The sequence below is a fragment of the Peromyscus maniculatus genome, chromosome 8 (assembly GCF_049852395.1).
Source record: "Peromyscus maniculatus bairdii isolate BWxNUB_F1_BW_parent chromosome 8, HU_Pman_BW_mat_3.1, whole genome shotgun sequence".
NCBI classification, from domain to species: Eukaryota; Metazoa; Chordata; class Mammalia; order Rodentia; family Cricetidae; genus Peromyscus; species Peromyscus maniculatus.
In genome coordinates, this window is record NC_134859.1 from 44,000,007 (window position 1) to 44,017,008 (window position 17,002).

At 47.0% G+C, this 17,002-nt stretch overlaps 1 protein-coding gene across 9 annotated transcripts in view; it reads left to right on the forward strand.

Moving 5' to 3' along the window:
* The first annotated feature begins 238 nt into the window (after positions 1-238).
* Positions 239-17,002, forward strand: part of Mprip (myosin phosphatase Rho interacting protein) — a 117,270-nt gene continuing 100,506 nt past the window's right edge. For 4 of the 9 annotated variants that reach the window (XM_015992479.3, XM_076542473.1, XM_015992482.3 and 1 more), the window contains exon 1: positions 276-537. In XM_015992479.3, the coding sequence (XP_015847965.1) occupies positions 415-537 (123 nt within the window). In that variant the 5' untranslated portion in view covers positions 276-414. Of the gene's footprint in view, positions 538-17,002 lie in introns of all 9 variants that reach the window. The other 5 variants (XM_006973628.4, XM_006973627.4, XM_042284110.2 and 2 more) reach the window with 4 other exon arrangements.

Here is a 17,002-nt window from a genome sequence, read left to right on the forward strand (position 1 = left end):
TTTGTTAGCAGGAGCGTGCGGGCGCCATTGGCCCGCGGGGCTGCCGGTTGCGGCGCCCCGCCCCGCCCCGCCCCGAGTGCGCGCGGCGCCGCGCTCGGTTCGTTCGCGGTGGCGGCGGGCGCCCGGTGAGCGCGACGGCTGGACTTGCCGGCCGGCGCCTTGGGGGCGGCCGCGGTGGAGGCAGCGGCCCGAGGCCGCGTCCGTCCATGGACCCGCAGCGGCCCGGCGGCGGGGCGGGGCGCGAGGCGGCGCGCGCGCTCTGAGGCCGCGGCGAGCAGGCGGGGCGCGGCGTGAGCGGGGAGGCCTTTCCGGGCCTGCGGCGGCCAGCGCAAAATGCGGCGGCGGCCGCGCTGAGTCCCGACCTCCGGGAGCGCGCTGGGCCGGAGTGGCCCGCGCCGCGGCCGCCTAGGCGACATGTCGGCGGCCAAGGAAAACCCGTGCAGGAAATTTCAGGCCAACATCTTCAACAAGAGCAAGTGTCAGAACTGCTTCAAGCCCCGCGAGTCGCATCTGCTCAACGACGAGGACCTGACGCAGGTGAGCTGCCGCGGGGTGCGGAGCTGGGAGTCCTGCCTGCGAGTCGGGCGAGGAGCCCGGAGCCTGCGAAGGCCAAGAGAAAATAAAAATGGAGCAGGGGAAAAAAAAAATGCGTGAGAGTTGGGGGATGGGGTTGGAATGGGGGCGGGAAGAGTATCGATAGAGCCGGGACAAAGGGAAAATCCTCAAGTATGCCGAAAAATAACATCCTTTCCCGTTCCCATAGCTCTGCCGTGTGATTCATGCTTTTTGGGTGACTCAAAAAATGTCTGGTTTCCCTGGATAGGAACAAAGTGGGGCTTGCTTGCCGCTTGTCAGGACTCTCCTACCCACCCCCAGACTCTTGTCTTGGGGCTGGACTCAGACTTGGCCACCAGACTGTCCCAGGAATTGGCTTGTGTGCGTGGGCCACCAGCTTCCATCTTGTGGAACAGAGCCTGCCCTCCTTCTAAGTCACTGTCACCGTCAGGGCTCGGAGAGAGGTGGGGTATTTCTAAGTGGGGATGGGTGGGTCTTGCTCTTGAACTGATGGTAGGGACGGTTTTTGTTGAGGGGGGTCCCTGTTTCTGCTCTCTGGCAGGGGAGTCCAAGAAGACTTGTGTGCATTCTGGGGAAAGTCGATTACCTCCTCTTTATGTCTTTATCTGTTGGTCGGGATTTTGGATCGGATTAGTAGCTCTTCCTACCCCGCGTCAAAGTCACAGACAGGAAAAACAGTTCTAGGCCTCCACCCCTGAGTAATAAATGTCGGAGATGGGAAATTTGTGTTGATACAAGGTCCCTCGTTTGGGCCACAGGCCCTGTTGGCCCTTGGGAACTGGGTGCTCTCAGGCGTCTGGTGTTGAAAATTCCTGGCCTTATTTGCATTGCACCACTTTGGGAAGGACCTGTGCATCCTGCTTACCTTTCCCCCCTGCTCCTCTTTAGTTACCCCTCAACATCTGATTGTCCCCTGCTTGCCGATGCCAGTGGAGTTTCCCCATGCATTCCAGTCCAGTGCCACCTGGTACTAGCCACTCCTTTTTGGAAAGGGCTGTTTAGACTGAAAACATTGCTTTGAAGTTCCCTGATTTGGCTGTTTTTAATGCCTTTCTGGGCAAGCAAGGTTTGACTTGTTTTATGGGGCAAACCAGAACTGGGTGGTAGGGCAAGGGGTAGGGCAGGGGTTACGGCATCTTTCTCTGAGGTCAGATTTCCAATAGCCAGGAAGTAATCAGGAAGCTTAACTAGATTCTCCAGGTCTCAGTCATTGATTTGTGAGGACACCCAGGGCCTTAGCGACCTGTCTACTTGGGAAGGGCAGAACTCCTGAAGAGAGAGAAATGGTGATTTCCTCTTCTCATTTGAACTCTGTTCTGGGAAGCAGTTTATGGGATTTATGAGGTGACTGCTTCTAGTCTTGGCTGTGACTTTCTGAGGTCTGACCTTGAACGAATCTTTTTACCTCTGTGTGTTTTAATTTCCTTATCTGTAAACTGGTAATAGTGATTACTGGCTTACTTCTCCCACGGTACTATTATGAAAAGCAAAAAAATGTATTTTATTGAGCTTTTCCTCTTATAATTTAACAAACCGAAAAACCACCCATAGAACAGTCAACTTTGATTTAAGTTTCTGAACTTGGCAAAGGCTGTTTTGAGAGAGGTTTGTAAGTTTCCAGGTTATTTGGAGCAACCACACAAACTGGTAATTAGATATTTATGCTACACAGGGGCTTTTACTGATTCTTAAGCTTAGATCAATGAGTGGAATTTAAATGTTTGAGTCTAAAATATTAAAACAAAAATAAGTTGATTATTAATTAAACTCAAGGGATGAAGCAGATTGAAAGTACTGGACTCTTTCGCTGTTTTCAAAGTGGAATTGTAGGTTTTGAAGCAGGCCTGAGACCTCCAGGGCACAATTTGAATAGTAGTTCCTAAAATAATGAGTAGGGTTATTTGTGTGGGGAGAGATTAGCCCAGTCTTCTACCTCCTGGGAGCTTGCAGGAAGAAACTGCTCTTGAAAGGCGAGCAGGGAGACTGGAGACTCTTGCCAACAGCATTTGTCGCTGCTCTCTGTATCCGGTTCTCCCAGAGCCCTTTTCTCTCCTTATGGCTCCATTGGAAAACCTCAGCCAATCGGTTCCTGTCAGCCTCCCCCAATCCCCTGCTTCCTGCTGCCCCTCCCACCCAGAGCTTATTTTAGACTGTCCAAACTGGAAGATACATCATCAGAGCCACCCCTCTGTAATAGTTGAGGATATGAGTCTAGGGAGGCGGGAACAGCTTCTGCTCTCAAGGATGTCATCTTCCCAGGAGCACACATTCCTTTGAGCCTTCTGATTTAAGCTTTATTTCCTCAGCTGTTGGTTTTGTTTATTTGTTTTCCCCTAGAGAGGTAGGGAACTTCTTCCAGGCCCGCTTATGTTGTGGCATCAGACCTGGGAAGTACTTGGAGGTCAGTTAAACTAGTCACTTCCTTTCATTGCAGAAAGCCTGGCACTCAGAGGGAAAGATTTGCAGGAGCATGGCATGGATTCCTAAGTGCCTTCTTTGTCCCCTTCTCTAGGGGTCTACAGCAGCCACCTCGTGGGCACATCAGGACAGTTAAGTCTCAGAAAGTGCCTCAACAGTGTAGTTTGGGGCCAAGGAGTCCTGCTTTCCCTGCCCTGGAATTCAGACTGATCTGGGATACGTTAAGCACGGTTCTTGTGTTGTCTGTCACTCGGATGGAGCTGTGCTTACTCAGCCCCTATTCCCAGGATGACATTTTTCTTCAATCCTCTTGTGCATTTCCCTGCATATAGAAGGACGGAAGTATCATTTAAACCTTTAAAATTTTTAACATTTGTTTATTGTGTGGTGTGGGCATCCACTTGCCACAGGGCACCACTTGTGAGTCAGTTCTTGTATCATGGTTCTGGGGATCAGACTCAGGTCATTAGGCTTGGCAACAAGTGTCTACCTGCTGAGCCATCTCAGCCGCCCTCATCCAACCTTTGGAAGCCTGAGCTCTGTGCTTGTGTTCTCCAGCGTGCTTCTTTCTGCTTGACAACGTCTAGAGCTCCTTTTCATGTTGTTACTTCTAAAAACATAAAATTGTTTTCCATATGGGCCCATTTGCAATGCACTATAATTTAACCCATTCCCTCAGTGATGAGTAGTCAAGGCCACTGTTGAGTTTTGCTGTTCTAAATAGTGGATAGAGGGCTGGCAAGATGGCTCAGGAGGTCGGGTGCTTGCTGTGCAGGCCAGGCCTGAGAACCTGAGTTCTTTCTCCCGAACCCATGTAAAGGTAGAAGAAGAAATCAAGTCCACAAAAGTCGTTTTCTGACTTTCATGTGTGTGCTGTGGAGAGAGAAAGAGAACCCCATACATACATTTATGCATGCATACAACACACTAATTTTTAAAAATATATGTCCTCTTAAAAGATTTATTTTTATTAAATTTAATCATATGTAGGAACCTGTGTTTGTGTGTGTGTGTGTGTGTGTGTGTGTGTGTGTGTGTGTACACATATGTGTGCCTGAGTATGTGGATGTGTACATGGAAGCCAAAGGTGTTGACTCCCCTGAAGCTGGTGTTACAGCAGACATTTGTCAACTGCCTGATGTGGGTGCTGGGAACTGAACTCTGGTCCTCTGGAAGACCAACAAATGCCCTTAACCACTGAGCCACCTCTCCAACCCAGTTACTGTGTCTGTCTAGCTAAAAGCTTTATAGTGCTTTTGGTTGGGTGTGTGCGTGCAGGAATGCGAATATTTCTCTGGGGCAGATACCTAAAAATAGAATGGTTGGGTTAACATCAAGTTCACTAAATTTCCAAAACAATGTCATAACATTTTCAGAAATGGATATTACTGAATGGTTTTATTTTTTAATGAGTTCCCTATTGCTATGTAAGTTAAACCCCCCTTTTAAAATTTTATTTTTATTATTTTTAATCATGTGTGTGTCTGTGTGTGAATATGTGCATGTGAGTACAAGTTTGATGGAATCTTACATAGCCCAGGCCATCCTTGAACTTGCTTTGGAGCTATGGCATGCCTTGTGCTGATCCTCCTGTTTCCACCTCCACAATATTGGGATTAAAAACAGGTCTATAACACCATGATGGCTCTTTTTTGTAATATTTAATAAGTTATTTTTATTTTTCCTGTGAATTGTTTGTATTGCATTGTTTGCTCATTTTTCCATTAAGCCCCCTTCCCCTGATGATTTGTAATTTTTTGTATATGCTTTTGGTAAGGGTCTACAAACTTTGTATAGAGGTCCTAATAATAAATACTTTATCCTTTGTGGGCCATATAGACTCTGAAAATTATGTAACTGTTATCATGATACATAATGAACTATAGATAATACTATGCCCAATGTATGTGGTTGTGTTCCAGTAAAACTTTATTAGCAAAAACAGGCAGCTGGCATGATTGACCTGGGAGTTATAGTTTGCTTTCCCCCCCCAAATATGGTGGATATTTCCAAGTGTCACTGGTCTCTGTGTGTGGCTATTTTTTATATAGTAGTTTTAAAATGAATGCAGTTGGGACTAGGGCTGCAGCGCATGCTAGAGCACACGCTTAGCATGCTTAGAGTCCCTGGGTTTCATCCCCAGAACCAATACAATATAATAAAGTACAGTGATTACACTTATTTAGTGTGTGTGTGTGTGTGTGTGTGTGTGTGTGTGTAGATCAGAGATCTCTCCTTCCACTTCCACTATGCAGGTCCTAGAGAACCAGTTTAGATAGCAGACTCATTGACAAGCACATTACTCACTGGGTCATCTCTTCTTTAATATCATGTGTAAGAAGATCTTCTCTCCAATAGTCTCCAATATTATTAGTTGCTTTACAGTTATTTTTATGTTTAGCTTTTTAAATTTATCAGATTTGTTCTTAGGAAAATCACAAAACCAAAGGCAGGGGATCTAGAAGAGGCCTGGGGGAAGTCCAGGTAGATGGCTAGGAAGATCATCTCTCCACAGCAATATTAAGAGACGAGAGAGAAGGAGGTTGAGCAGATTTCCTGGTGGAGAAAGCCAGGATGTATTGAAGTACCCACCCATCCACCTCCCAAAAAACCCACAGTTGTGTTTATTTTATGTGTGAGAGAGTTTTGCCTGCGTGACTGCGTGCGTGTGGCACTTCTGCATGCCTGGTGCCTGGAGAGGCCAGAAAAGGAGATCAGATCCCATGGAACTAGAGTTCCAGGTGGTTGTGGGTGCTGGGAACCAAACTTAGGTCCTCTGCAAGTATAGGACTTCTTAACCCCCAAGCCATCTCTCCAGGCCCAATTATCTTTAAAACAGACAGAGAAACCAATTTGAAGTGGGTTTAGGGGTGGAAATTCTGAGGTAAATCTGACCTTGTGAGGGTGGATATCCAATGTGGCTCCTTAGGTGGAGCTGTTCACCCCAGCCAGACGTGAACGTTGGATCGAAGTGAAGGGTTTGAGTGTTCATTGGGTGTTTGCTGAAGTTACAGACGTCAGTGGTTTACTTAGGAGAAAGTGAGCACAGAGAGACACCCTCCCTCCTCACAGGCAGGTAGAAGTGGAAGCCCTGACGGAAGCAAGGAGGTCTCAGAGAAGGCTGCTCACTCTGAGATGGAGGTCTCTCCTGGAGCTCCTAGTCCTCCTGATCTGATTGTGTCTTCATTGTGCTCCGACTGTCCTATTACCATGGCTTCAAGGGTTAGAGGTTGGGGAGCTCTGATACCTAGGGTCAAGGGTTTCTGTAGAGCATTGCATCAGGGCTCCAGTTGGTCCTCTTATTTTCTTAGAAGTTTCAGGGTACAGAATTTGTCTGACAATGTTTATCTCAGGAACAATGGAGAAATGTCTTGCTCATCTTGTTTTAGACTATTGGTAACTCTGTATCTGTTCTGTTTGTCAGGGGATGTGTCTGAAGTCCCAGATACATAAAATCCCCTTACAAATGACCAAGGACATGAGAAGATTCAGTATCATTAGTCATCAGGGAAATGCAAATCAAAATTACAGTGAGGTCCCACTTTATACTCATGGGGATGATTATAATTCTAAAAAAAAACCAATTTAATAAAAGTAGGTGAGGATCTGGAGAAATTGCAATCCTTGGGCATTGCTGGTGGGGATGGTATCAACTGCTGTGGAAAACATTTGGACAATTTCTCAAAAAGGTAGATGTAGATTTACTGTGAATTACAGCAGTTGCAGAAAATTTGAGAATAGGTGTACTCTAATACTTGTATGTAAATATTCATGGCAGCACTCATTACTCACAGCGGCCAAAAGATGACAACAGTCTGAGGGTCCATTGGGCAGCGGGTGACAGCTTGTGAATCCATACAGTGAGTTATCCTTTTATCTAACAAGGAGCAGAGTCCTAAGCCATGCTGTGACATAGATGTACCAGGAGAGCATGATGCCAAGTGAAAGGCTCTCACAGAAGAGATCACACAGTGTAGGAGTGTGTTCACGTGAGTGTCCAGAGGAAGTGCATCAGTAGAAACAGAAGGCAGATTGGTGGCTGCCAGCGGCTGGGGGAAGGATGGTGGGGAGTGACAGCTAATGGGCTTGAGAGTCTAGTTGGGGGGTGGGGAGGATGAACTGTTTTGGAACTGGATGGGAGTACTTGTTGCACAATGTTGTGTAATATACTAAATGCTACTGAAATTTTCACTTAATGTGGCTAATTCTATATTATGTGAATTTTACCTCAATAAAAAAGGAAAAAAGAGCTGGGTAGTGGTGGTGCACGCCTTTAATCCCAGTACTTAGGAGACAGAGGCAGACGGATCTCTGTGAGCAAGTTCCAGGACAGGTTCCAGAGCTACACAGAGAAACCCTGTCTTGAGAAAACAAAAAACCAAAAACAATAAACAAAAAAGAAAGAAAGAAAAAAGAAGAAAAGAATATACAAGGATCATATCCACACCTGCTCTCTGCTCCTTATGTCGTTTGCACTATCTGATGGTTTCTGGAATCCAGACTAGAGATTGGGTTTTTTTTTTTTCTTATAGGGCCAGATAGCAAATATTTTAGGTTGTGTAGGCCAACTGGCAAAGTCAAGACATTTTTAGAATTACTTATCTAATCATTTCAATAATGTAAAAGGGAGTTAGGCCTAGTGATGCATATCTGCAATATAAGCACTTGGGAGGCAGAGGCAGGAGGGGCACAAGTTTGAGGCCAGTCTGGGATACAGAGTGAGTAAAAAAAAAAAAAAATCAAGAAATTAAATGTAAAAGCCATAAAAATATTTTAAAATTGCATTATGAGAGAGTGAAAGTGTTCCTGCGTGCGTGCGTGCGTGCATGCGTGCATGCATACATGCATGCTCTTGCAGGCTATCAGATAACTTTACCGAGTTGCTCCTCTCCTTCCACTTTTATGTGGGCTCCCAGAGTCCGATTCAGGTGGTCAGACTTTGGCTGCAAGAATTCTTTACCCACTAAGCTATCACACTAGCCATCCCAGTTATAGTTTCTTTAATCTGATAGATCAAAAACACTATCATTTTTACCATGGAAAGAAGTTTAAATGTGTGAGTTCACCTTCTGGTGGGATTCAGTTCATACAACCACCTTTCTGGTGTCTTAGCCATGCATGGCTGCTTCCCGGATGTTCTGGCCATTGCTGGGCCTTCCAGGCTCTTCCAGAGACTCTGGCATGGCGTGGGAAAGAAGGCCTTATCTCTCTCTCCTCAGTGTCACCTGAGAAGGCTCTGGGCTAGAGGGTCTTGTACTAGTCTTCTCTTACCTGCTACTCCTGGCTGTGCCCTCTTCCTCTTGCCCTTGGTGTCTTTCTGCCAACTTTGGGGTTGTTTTTTCTATGAACGTCACATCTTCTTCAGTAATTAATTCCTTTTGATGTATTCAGAAGCTCTCTGTGGATTCTGACCTCACCCTTGTAGAGGCAAGGTTTGGTGGCAGAAGGAAGAAGGGTTTTGGCCAGGGTCCAGATTGTCTGCGAATGGCCTTCTGGGAAACCAGTGAGTTCTGAAGCAGGCATGAGTGTGGATGCTCTCTCTGCCACATACACCTTTACAAGCCATTTGGCTGAGACCCTGTCTCATACAGCTTCTTTGATCTTTGTGTTCTCCCGGTGTTTGTCACCTGTCTCCTTGCTTGCTTCCCTGGGCTGAGATTTTCTTCAGAGTTATTTTTCCCTTGCAGACCCAGACCCGTGTTCTCTTAGGCACAGTGTGCAAGACGACCCAGAAAGGTGAACTGGGCCTTTGTTCTATGAAGTGGGCACCTGCCTTCTGTTTACTGAGAGGGCATGCTATGCTGTTGGACCCATGGGGTCCCTGAGTACCCTCTGCATGGTCATTAATGTTCCAGAGGATGCTGGTGGCCTTTTTCTGTGTGTAGAAGCCTTGCTTGAGCCGTCTTGTGACTACCAGGACCCTGTGCCGTTTAACTGAAATCAAGACCTTTGATTTGAATGTGTCTGTTATTTATTTATCTGTTTGCTCTCATGTTCGTTTGTTTGAGATAGGGTCTCACTGTGTAGCTCTGACTGTCCTAGAACTCACTCTGTAGACTAGGCTGGCCTTGAACTCACAGAGATCATCTGCCTCTGCCTCCTGAGTGGTAGGATTGAAGGTGTGGACTACCTCACCAGTCTAAATGGTTATCTTTAAGTGGTTCCCAAGCTGCTTAATTTTATTTAATTTTTAATTTTTTTTTTTTTGTGTGTGTGTGTGTGTGTGTGTGTGTGTGTGTGTGTGTATGTACATGAATCCGCACAGTGATTTGGAACAGTCAGAGTCAGAAAACAGGTCTTTCTTTATCCTGGGAACTTGGTTCTCTGGGCTGCCCTTTTTCCATCTACATGACATGGTTGGCCCAGTTGGATAGTTTCAGGCTTTTCAGTAAGACCCGTATTCTTTCACCAAAGCAAGGCTCTGTGTGGTATGGCTAGGGTTCTGGCTGACAGAGGCCCTTACTTAGGTCCTCTGAGGGCCTGAGGGGTTTGAAAACTGCCCCAGATTTTGTGCCTGTTCTAGTTTCAGCGCTTGAAGCTGCTTCTCAGCTGCCGTGGGTTGGACCTGCCACTGCCCTGCTCATCCATTCCCACAGTGTCATTATGTCCTTCTGGGGAAGGCGGGGAGAGCCAGTGGGTTGATTTGCTGGCATTTTGTCTCTAGAGACTGGAACTGGAATCTTCCAAACCACTCACTGGTTTTCTGAGTCAAGGTCAACCTAGTTCACATGAAACCGCAGTTGGTTTTTTGCCTGGGGCTCTTCTCGCTTGGTCCTCCTGGGTTTGGCTTAGGGAGAGCACACCACCCAGTGAGTGAAGCTTGTAGTGGGTCTACATATTTGGCTCTGCACCTCCTTCATCCCTGCCCCGGCCTGAACATGTTGAATCACCTGTCAGCTTCATGATTCCAGAAGTCCCAGAGACTAGGGGCCAGCCTGACTGTTGGCAGGATGGCTCCCAGGCAGAGAAAGGGACTGCTCACGGTTGATCCCCACTGATCTGTAGCTGGTGCTGTAACTCTTGTACCAGTCCGTCATGGAGGGCCACCGTGACATGAGGTTGACATTTATCTTTGTCTGGCTAAGGCAGGGCTGTTGTCAGGCCTTGGTGTGTTAGGGAAGAAGTTGCAGTGCCGAGAAGAGGGGCTGTCCCATCCCGTCCCTGCCCTCCTGGCCTTCACTGAGCAAATGGATTGTCTTTGCCTAATAGACGGAGCAGCCGAGAGCTGTGAGTTGTGTGCCGGGGTCACAGGAAGGCTAGTATGGGCTTCTCCAGAGTTCTGTTGGGCCTCCTTGCCCTTGGTAAGTTAACCTGTGATCAGAGAGATTCCCTGGTTCGGGGATATTTACAGGGTGTGTGTGTGCGCGTGTGTGTGTGTGTGTGTGTGTGTGTGTGTGTGTGTGTGTATGTTCACTTTCTGCAGCTGTGAGGAGCTGCAGGGAACCTCCTGTCCCCCAGAAAAGCTTCTAGCCTGTGGTAACAGCCACACCTTTGGCATATTGCTGAACAGGAGTCACTGTTTTTATCTCCTGAAAAAATAATTCAGAATTGGGAAATAACCACGTCCTTGATCTTCTCAGGCACTGGTTTTAACAGACAAACTGGCTCCTTGATATACTTTGTGCTTATGGTTTTTTACCTCCTCCTTCTTCCCCTGACTGAAGGGGCTGTGTGAAATGGGAACAGCTGCTGAGAGCCCCAGTGGAGTAGAGAAAGGGGGTCATTTTCAAGGTCCCCTGGTTTACACTCAGAGCCTCATTGTGAGGAGTAGGGAAGACACTGGGGCATGGGAGCCTTGGGACCCTGTGGGGGTCAAGATATCTGCCTGCTTTCCACTTGAGGATGTGCTGTGACCTAGAAATCTGACAGCTGCACTTTTCCATTTTAGTGTGCCACAGAAGACGGTTGGAATAGCAGAGAGCAAGTTTTCAGCTCAGTTTACATCCAGCATTTTCCCTATAGATTGAGCAGGCTTCTTAGGGTTAAGTGTCTGTGCCCTCATCTGAAACTTCAGGTGATTGTAACACCCATCTTGGAAGTCTAGAGAACAATAAGGTGCATGTACAGCCCCCAGTAACTCCAGGGATATGGGAGGGGCTGAGTTCATAAACACCAGGTAGAATGGGCACTCAGGAAACAGGATGTTTTGCAAGCACTGAGCATGCAGTACAGAGTGAGCGTGTGGGACATCGGCCCTGCCCTGGCATGTACTCACTTAGCACACTGTCCTGTCTGTTAACTGTGTAAGCCAGTCTGTCCTTAAATTCATTATCCTCCTGCCTCAGTAGCTTGAGTCTCAAGATTACCAGTGTATGCTGCTGTATAGGGAATTGGGTCAGTGCCCTAGAGCTAAACAGGGTGGGGTATTTTGCTGGATAGTTTTATGTCGACTTGACACAAGGTAAAGTCATCTCAATTTAAAAAAAAAAAAAAAAATGCCTCCATAAGATCGGGTTGTAGGCAGGCCTGTAAGACAATTTCTTAATTAGTGATCGGTGGAGAAGGGCCCAGCCCATTGTGGTTGGAGCCATACCTAGGCTGGTGGTCCTGGGTTCTATAAGAAAACAGGTTGAGGCCAGGCATTGGTACACACCTTTAATTTCAGCACTCAGGAGGCAGAGCCAGGTGGATCTCTGTGAGTTTGAGGCCAGCCTGGTCTATAGAGCAAAATCCAGGACAGGCACCAAATCTACACAGAGAAACCCTGTCTCGAGAAACCCTGTCTCAAAAACTAATAAATAAATAAATTAATATATTAATTAATTTTAAAAAAGAAGAAAGAAAGAAAGTAGGTTAACCAGCCATGGAGAGCAAGCCAGTAAGCTTCCCTCCATGGCCTCTGCATCAGCTCGTGCCTCCAGCTTCCTATCCTGTTGGATTTCCTTCCTGTCCTGTCCTGATTTCCTTCAGTGATGAACAGTGATATGGAAGTGTAAGCCGAATAAACCCTTTGCTCCCCAACTTGTTTTTTTGGTCATGGTGTTTCATCACAGCAGTAGCAGATTCAGGCTGAAGGGTCTGGCTTGGACTCCACATTGAAGCAGCAAATGAGAAAATGAGCACAGATAAGGAATGCGTACCGTTGTAACCTTTCAGGGGAGCTGGCCCTCAAGCCTGTTCTGTCTCTCCTAGCCAATTTGAACCCCTGGACCCTGCTGTTGTCCTGCTGTAGCTGCTTTGTACCTCCAGTGCCATCTCACATTGGCCCAGAGAGATCAACAGGCTCTGCTCAGTCTTGTTTGTGTGTGTAGGTTTGGTTTCTGGAAGATGGCAATATGAAGATTGAACTGGTTTGAAGGCTTTAGAGGACAGGAAGTGAAAGGGCCAGGTGTCATCAGCTGAGATCTCCACCTCAGGCTGTCAGAGTCCTCTTCACACAGAAAATGGGTACCACAGGTAGGAGATGCGGGAGGACCTAGGCTCATGTCGGCCATGTCCCAATGTCAGCTACACAGTTGCCTTTTAGATGTCAGGTAAATGCTAAGGTGGGTAGAGGACAGCCAGAGCCAGAGCCAGGCCAGTTCAAAATTGCCAGCTGGTCAAGAAATCTGGCCAGGGTGGGTTATAGCCCCTGATCTCCAGCATTGAATTGGCCCTTCTGCTACCAATCACACTGTCCTCATCTCAGGGTTCTTCTAGATGCTTAGTCATATGGTATGGAAACTACTGAAGGCTTTTCTCATGGACACATGGCACCAGGACAGACAAAGCCCTCTACTTTCCAGTCTCCATCTGCCTTCCTCTCTGGAAGTGAGTCTTCTTCTTTGTGAACCATGGTCTCCCATGGTATACAAAGGGTTTCTTTGTTGTCCCAGGCCACTGTTACTCTTTCATATCCACAGCAGTCTTATAGGTGAAGAGATAAGGGACTGGGTGTGGAGAAGCCCTGTGACTTGTCAGGAAGAGCTGGGCGAAAGCATAGACCAGCTCCTGGCTTCCTGGATAGATGTGGATAAGCTGCCTGCCAAGTGGGCCAGCTAGAGGATCCAGTCTGGGCTGTCCTTGTTGAAGAGTGCTTTCTTGTGGGCTGTCTTCCCATCATGCCCCCCCCCTTTTTTTTTTTTATGAAGAGGGACTCTGCATGGAACTGGTCATGACTTCTGTGCAAAGCTGCTGCCCAGAGGCTGTCTAGCATCTATCATTCTTCCCTCTGCCACAAACAGCATCATCTTCTAACAGTCCTTTAGCTGTGGGCAGCCTGTCAGGGAAGAGGCTTTTAATAACCCCACCTGCCCTCTGGCAGGGGCTAGGCTTGCAGGGCCCTCTTAGGCCAGTTGCAACAGAGGGGAGGAGGTAAAGCCCATATCTGTAGGCCTGCCTACTATGTGCCAGGGCTGTGGGATCTGTTGTTTTTGTTTACTTTTGTTCTTTAAGGTGTAATTCATATAACACAAAATTAACCACATTAAAGTGTATAATTCAGTTGCATTTAACACATTCACAGTGCTATGAAACCATGCTCTAGTTGAAACACCTCATAACTCTTCAGCCATCCTGCATCCCACTTCCTATTCCCAGGTGATCACTGCTGTGAATCTCCTTTCTTTTACTATGAGAATTTCATAAAAATGGAATCATGGAACTTGTGACCTTTGATCTGGCTTCTTTCAGTCAACTAATGTTCTCATGGTTCACCTATCTTGAGTACTATTTAGAATTTCATTTTTTATGGTGGTGTATTATACCAGGGTATGACTGCACTACATTTTGTTAGCAAGAGGGCTGGAGGGTACAGGATGGGAAAGCTGGACAGCTCAGGGATGAGGCTTACTGGAAGGTGAGGTGCCTGGGAGCTGTTGGAAGGGGCTCCTGGTGCTCAGAATTGGGTCTCAGAGGATTTTGGGTTTGTTGAAGCAGAAAGGCCTTCTCTGTCCTTTTGCCCTACAGGATTACAGTGTTTGTTTGTATACTTTTGGCACTTCATTCTTTGAAACAAAACATGGAACTTGAGCCTGGCTTGGTGGTCCTTGCTGGCAGCCTCATCACTAAGGAGGTTGAGGCTGGAGGATGATGAGTTCAAGGCCAGGGCAAATGATACCTTAGTGCTTATAAAATATTTTGTCTCACGGGTTCTTAAAAGGATACTAGAACTGCTGGCCTAGCTCAAGGTGGTCTATTTTCAAACGACTCCATGTAAGCGGAATTTCTCTGTGTCTTGGCAGCCACTTCCCAAATAACCACTCAGAGGTTTAATATTAATTATAAATGCTCAATTGATAGCTCAGGCTTGTTACTAGCTAACTCTTACATTTTAAATTAACCCATATTTCTTATCTATCTTCTGCCACATGGTTCATGGCTTGTTACCTCATTTTCTACATGTCCTGTTTCCTCTGCATTTTCTGGCATCTCCAGACTCTGCCCTTCTTCCTCCCAGCATTCTCAGTCTGGCCCTCCTACCTAAACTTATTCTGTTCAGCTATTGGACAATCAGCTTCTTTATTAAACCAGTCACAGTGACATATATTCACACAGTGTAAAGGAACATTCCATACCTAGGAGTGATGAGCCTGCTGTGAAGAGTGCAGTTTGGAAAGACACAGGGCAGTAGCTAAGGGAGACAGGTTAGTGAATGCAGGTTTGGCAGATGGGTGCCAGGGATGCAGAGCAGGAGTGACAGCAGATTTTGTTGACATTACCTTTTCTGGCCACCAGCATGCTCTGGATTGGTTCATACTTTCAACTGCTCCAAAGCTCCTAGCGACTTAATGAAGTCCCTCCTAGGCCTTACCAACTAAAAGTACCATCATCTCCCAGTAACACCACTCTGACTTTGCCTTTGGGAACATTCAGGATCTAAACTACAGCAACCCCCAGTTATCCATCCTGGCATATTTTATAAGCACTTCTACATCCTATCAGTCTGTGGTCTGCTTCAGTAAACTCTTGTGCTTTATGTTTCCACCTCCAGATTCAGAAAGGCTGCTTGTGGGGTTTTACCAAACATCTCCAGAGGGTGCCAATCACCAGAACACAGTCCAATCAAGAAGTGCTGGCTCTGTGCATTGGCAGGGGTTCCCAGAACAAATGCCTGTGTAGTGTGTATGTACTTTGAGGCAGTCTTTTGGGCAATGTGTGATGATCACTCAAGAGGACCTTACTCTGCTTTGTGTTGTTTCTGTAACTCACTATCTATGGAATAATTGCATTGTCAGCATCTAAATGTTCTATTTCTTACCACATGTTGCCACATGCTACTCTCTGAGAACATAACATTTCCCGTGTCTTGCCATCATGGTTCATATAGCAGCCCCACTGTAAGCTTGTCTGCCTGTGTGTTGTCTTCTTGGTACTGGATTCTGACCATTATCATTCTTGTGACCTGGGGGCATAGGATGGGAAAGTTGGAGGTTCAGACTGGCTTGCCAGTGTTCCAAGGCCTTATCAGCCATAGTCCTAACATGCCTAGGGAGCAGTTTCATTTCTAGCCCAGTGTTACTGATCAGAGTAAGTATCCCTGGAGTCACCTACCCATGTGTTTGCTTTTCAGCCACTGGAGTCTCTGGACTAGATTGAGCTAGGTAAGGACTGGATTCCTATCTCTATAATGGCTGTGCTGTTGTTATAAGAGAAGGAGCTGAGCTGGTGGGGTTTGGGAGATAGGACCTCATAGGGAGCAGGTACTGCTACAGGTGAGTTCTTCCCATGCATCCTTCTGTGTGAGCCCAAAGTGCTAAGTGTGTGGAGAGGAGCTGAGCAGGAGGGCAGTGCTGTCATTGCAGACCAGCCCGACACATACTCTCAAAGTAGCTGACTACAGCAGTTGCAGGACTCACTGTTCCCAGAGGTGTGCTGCCTTGAGGGGCTGACGTGGGACCGCGAAACACGGTTACCTTTGGAAGGGCCCCAAACCTGGAGGCCTTGGGAGTGGTGGTTTCATGGGTCGTTTGGTGGCTACCCCAGGAGTCAGACTTCCTCCTTCCATGACCACTTGCTGTCTGAGGGAGAGGGTGAGTCCTAGGGAGCAGAAACCTGCGGGAATCCTGTCACCGACTGTGCCCCCTCCATGCTCTTTGAGCCACACAGACCATGTGAAGCCAGAGCCAAACTTGTCTGTTCTGGGTGCCTTGAGGCTGGTTGTGAGAGGGTGGCAGTGTCCAGAAGCCAGACCATGCCTGAAAAAGCATTTATTTAGCAGTTTAATTGTGCTTTGTGAAACAGATTAGAGTATTGGCTTCTACCCTTGCCCTACTCATTTGGTCTGGTTGGAGACATTTGATCTAGCTCACCCCAAATTGGCTCTAGAAGGATGGTTAAGAGACTTGCCACCATGAAGGAAGAAGCCCTGCAAGGTGGAGCCTGAGAGCCCGTGACTGCCACAGACTGCCCCTGGGCCAGCAGAGTGCATAACTGTAGCTCGGGGCTGAGGGTCTTGAGGATTGACTTCAAAGACTTTTTTGACTACAACTATGGGTTCTAGGACTGTAGCAGGTTCTTGCCAATGTTCTTGCGTTTAGATAAGATGGAGGAAGAAACAGTAGATTTGGTTTTGTGGAGTTTTAAATTCTTATCTAATTACATTTTAAATTTTGTTTATTCTGTTGAGACATGGTCTCATAATGTATCCCTGGCTAGTCTGCATCTCACTGTGTAGACTAGGCTAGCCTGGAACTCACAGAGATCTGACCACCTCTACATCCTGAGTGCTGGAATTAAAGACATGTGCTTCCATGCCCAGCAACCCTATTTTAATTAAACCTTTACACCAAGATCATTGTAGGTAAATCCTGCTGCTGTAAGGTGACATGGTGATCTCAGTACCTTCACCCATTCCCCACCATGACACCCCACAGCACAGAGGGGTGAATGTATATGTCACAGCAGGTTGCTGAAGCTGGTGTAGGCAGGAGCATCACATCCCTCGCACCCACACCTTCATCTGCCACAACAATCCTGTCGGGTCCTTACCTAAGCAGTTCAATTCTGGCTTCCTCTAGATTCTCAGGGAGGTTTGAGTGAATCTCACAGCATGTCACCTGTGGGGCGGCTCTTCTACTTGTCTCGGTCT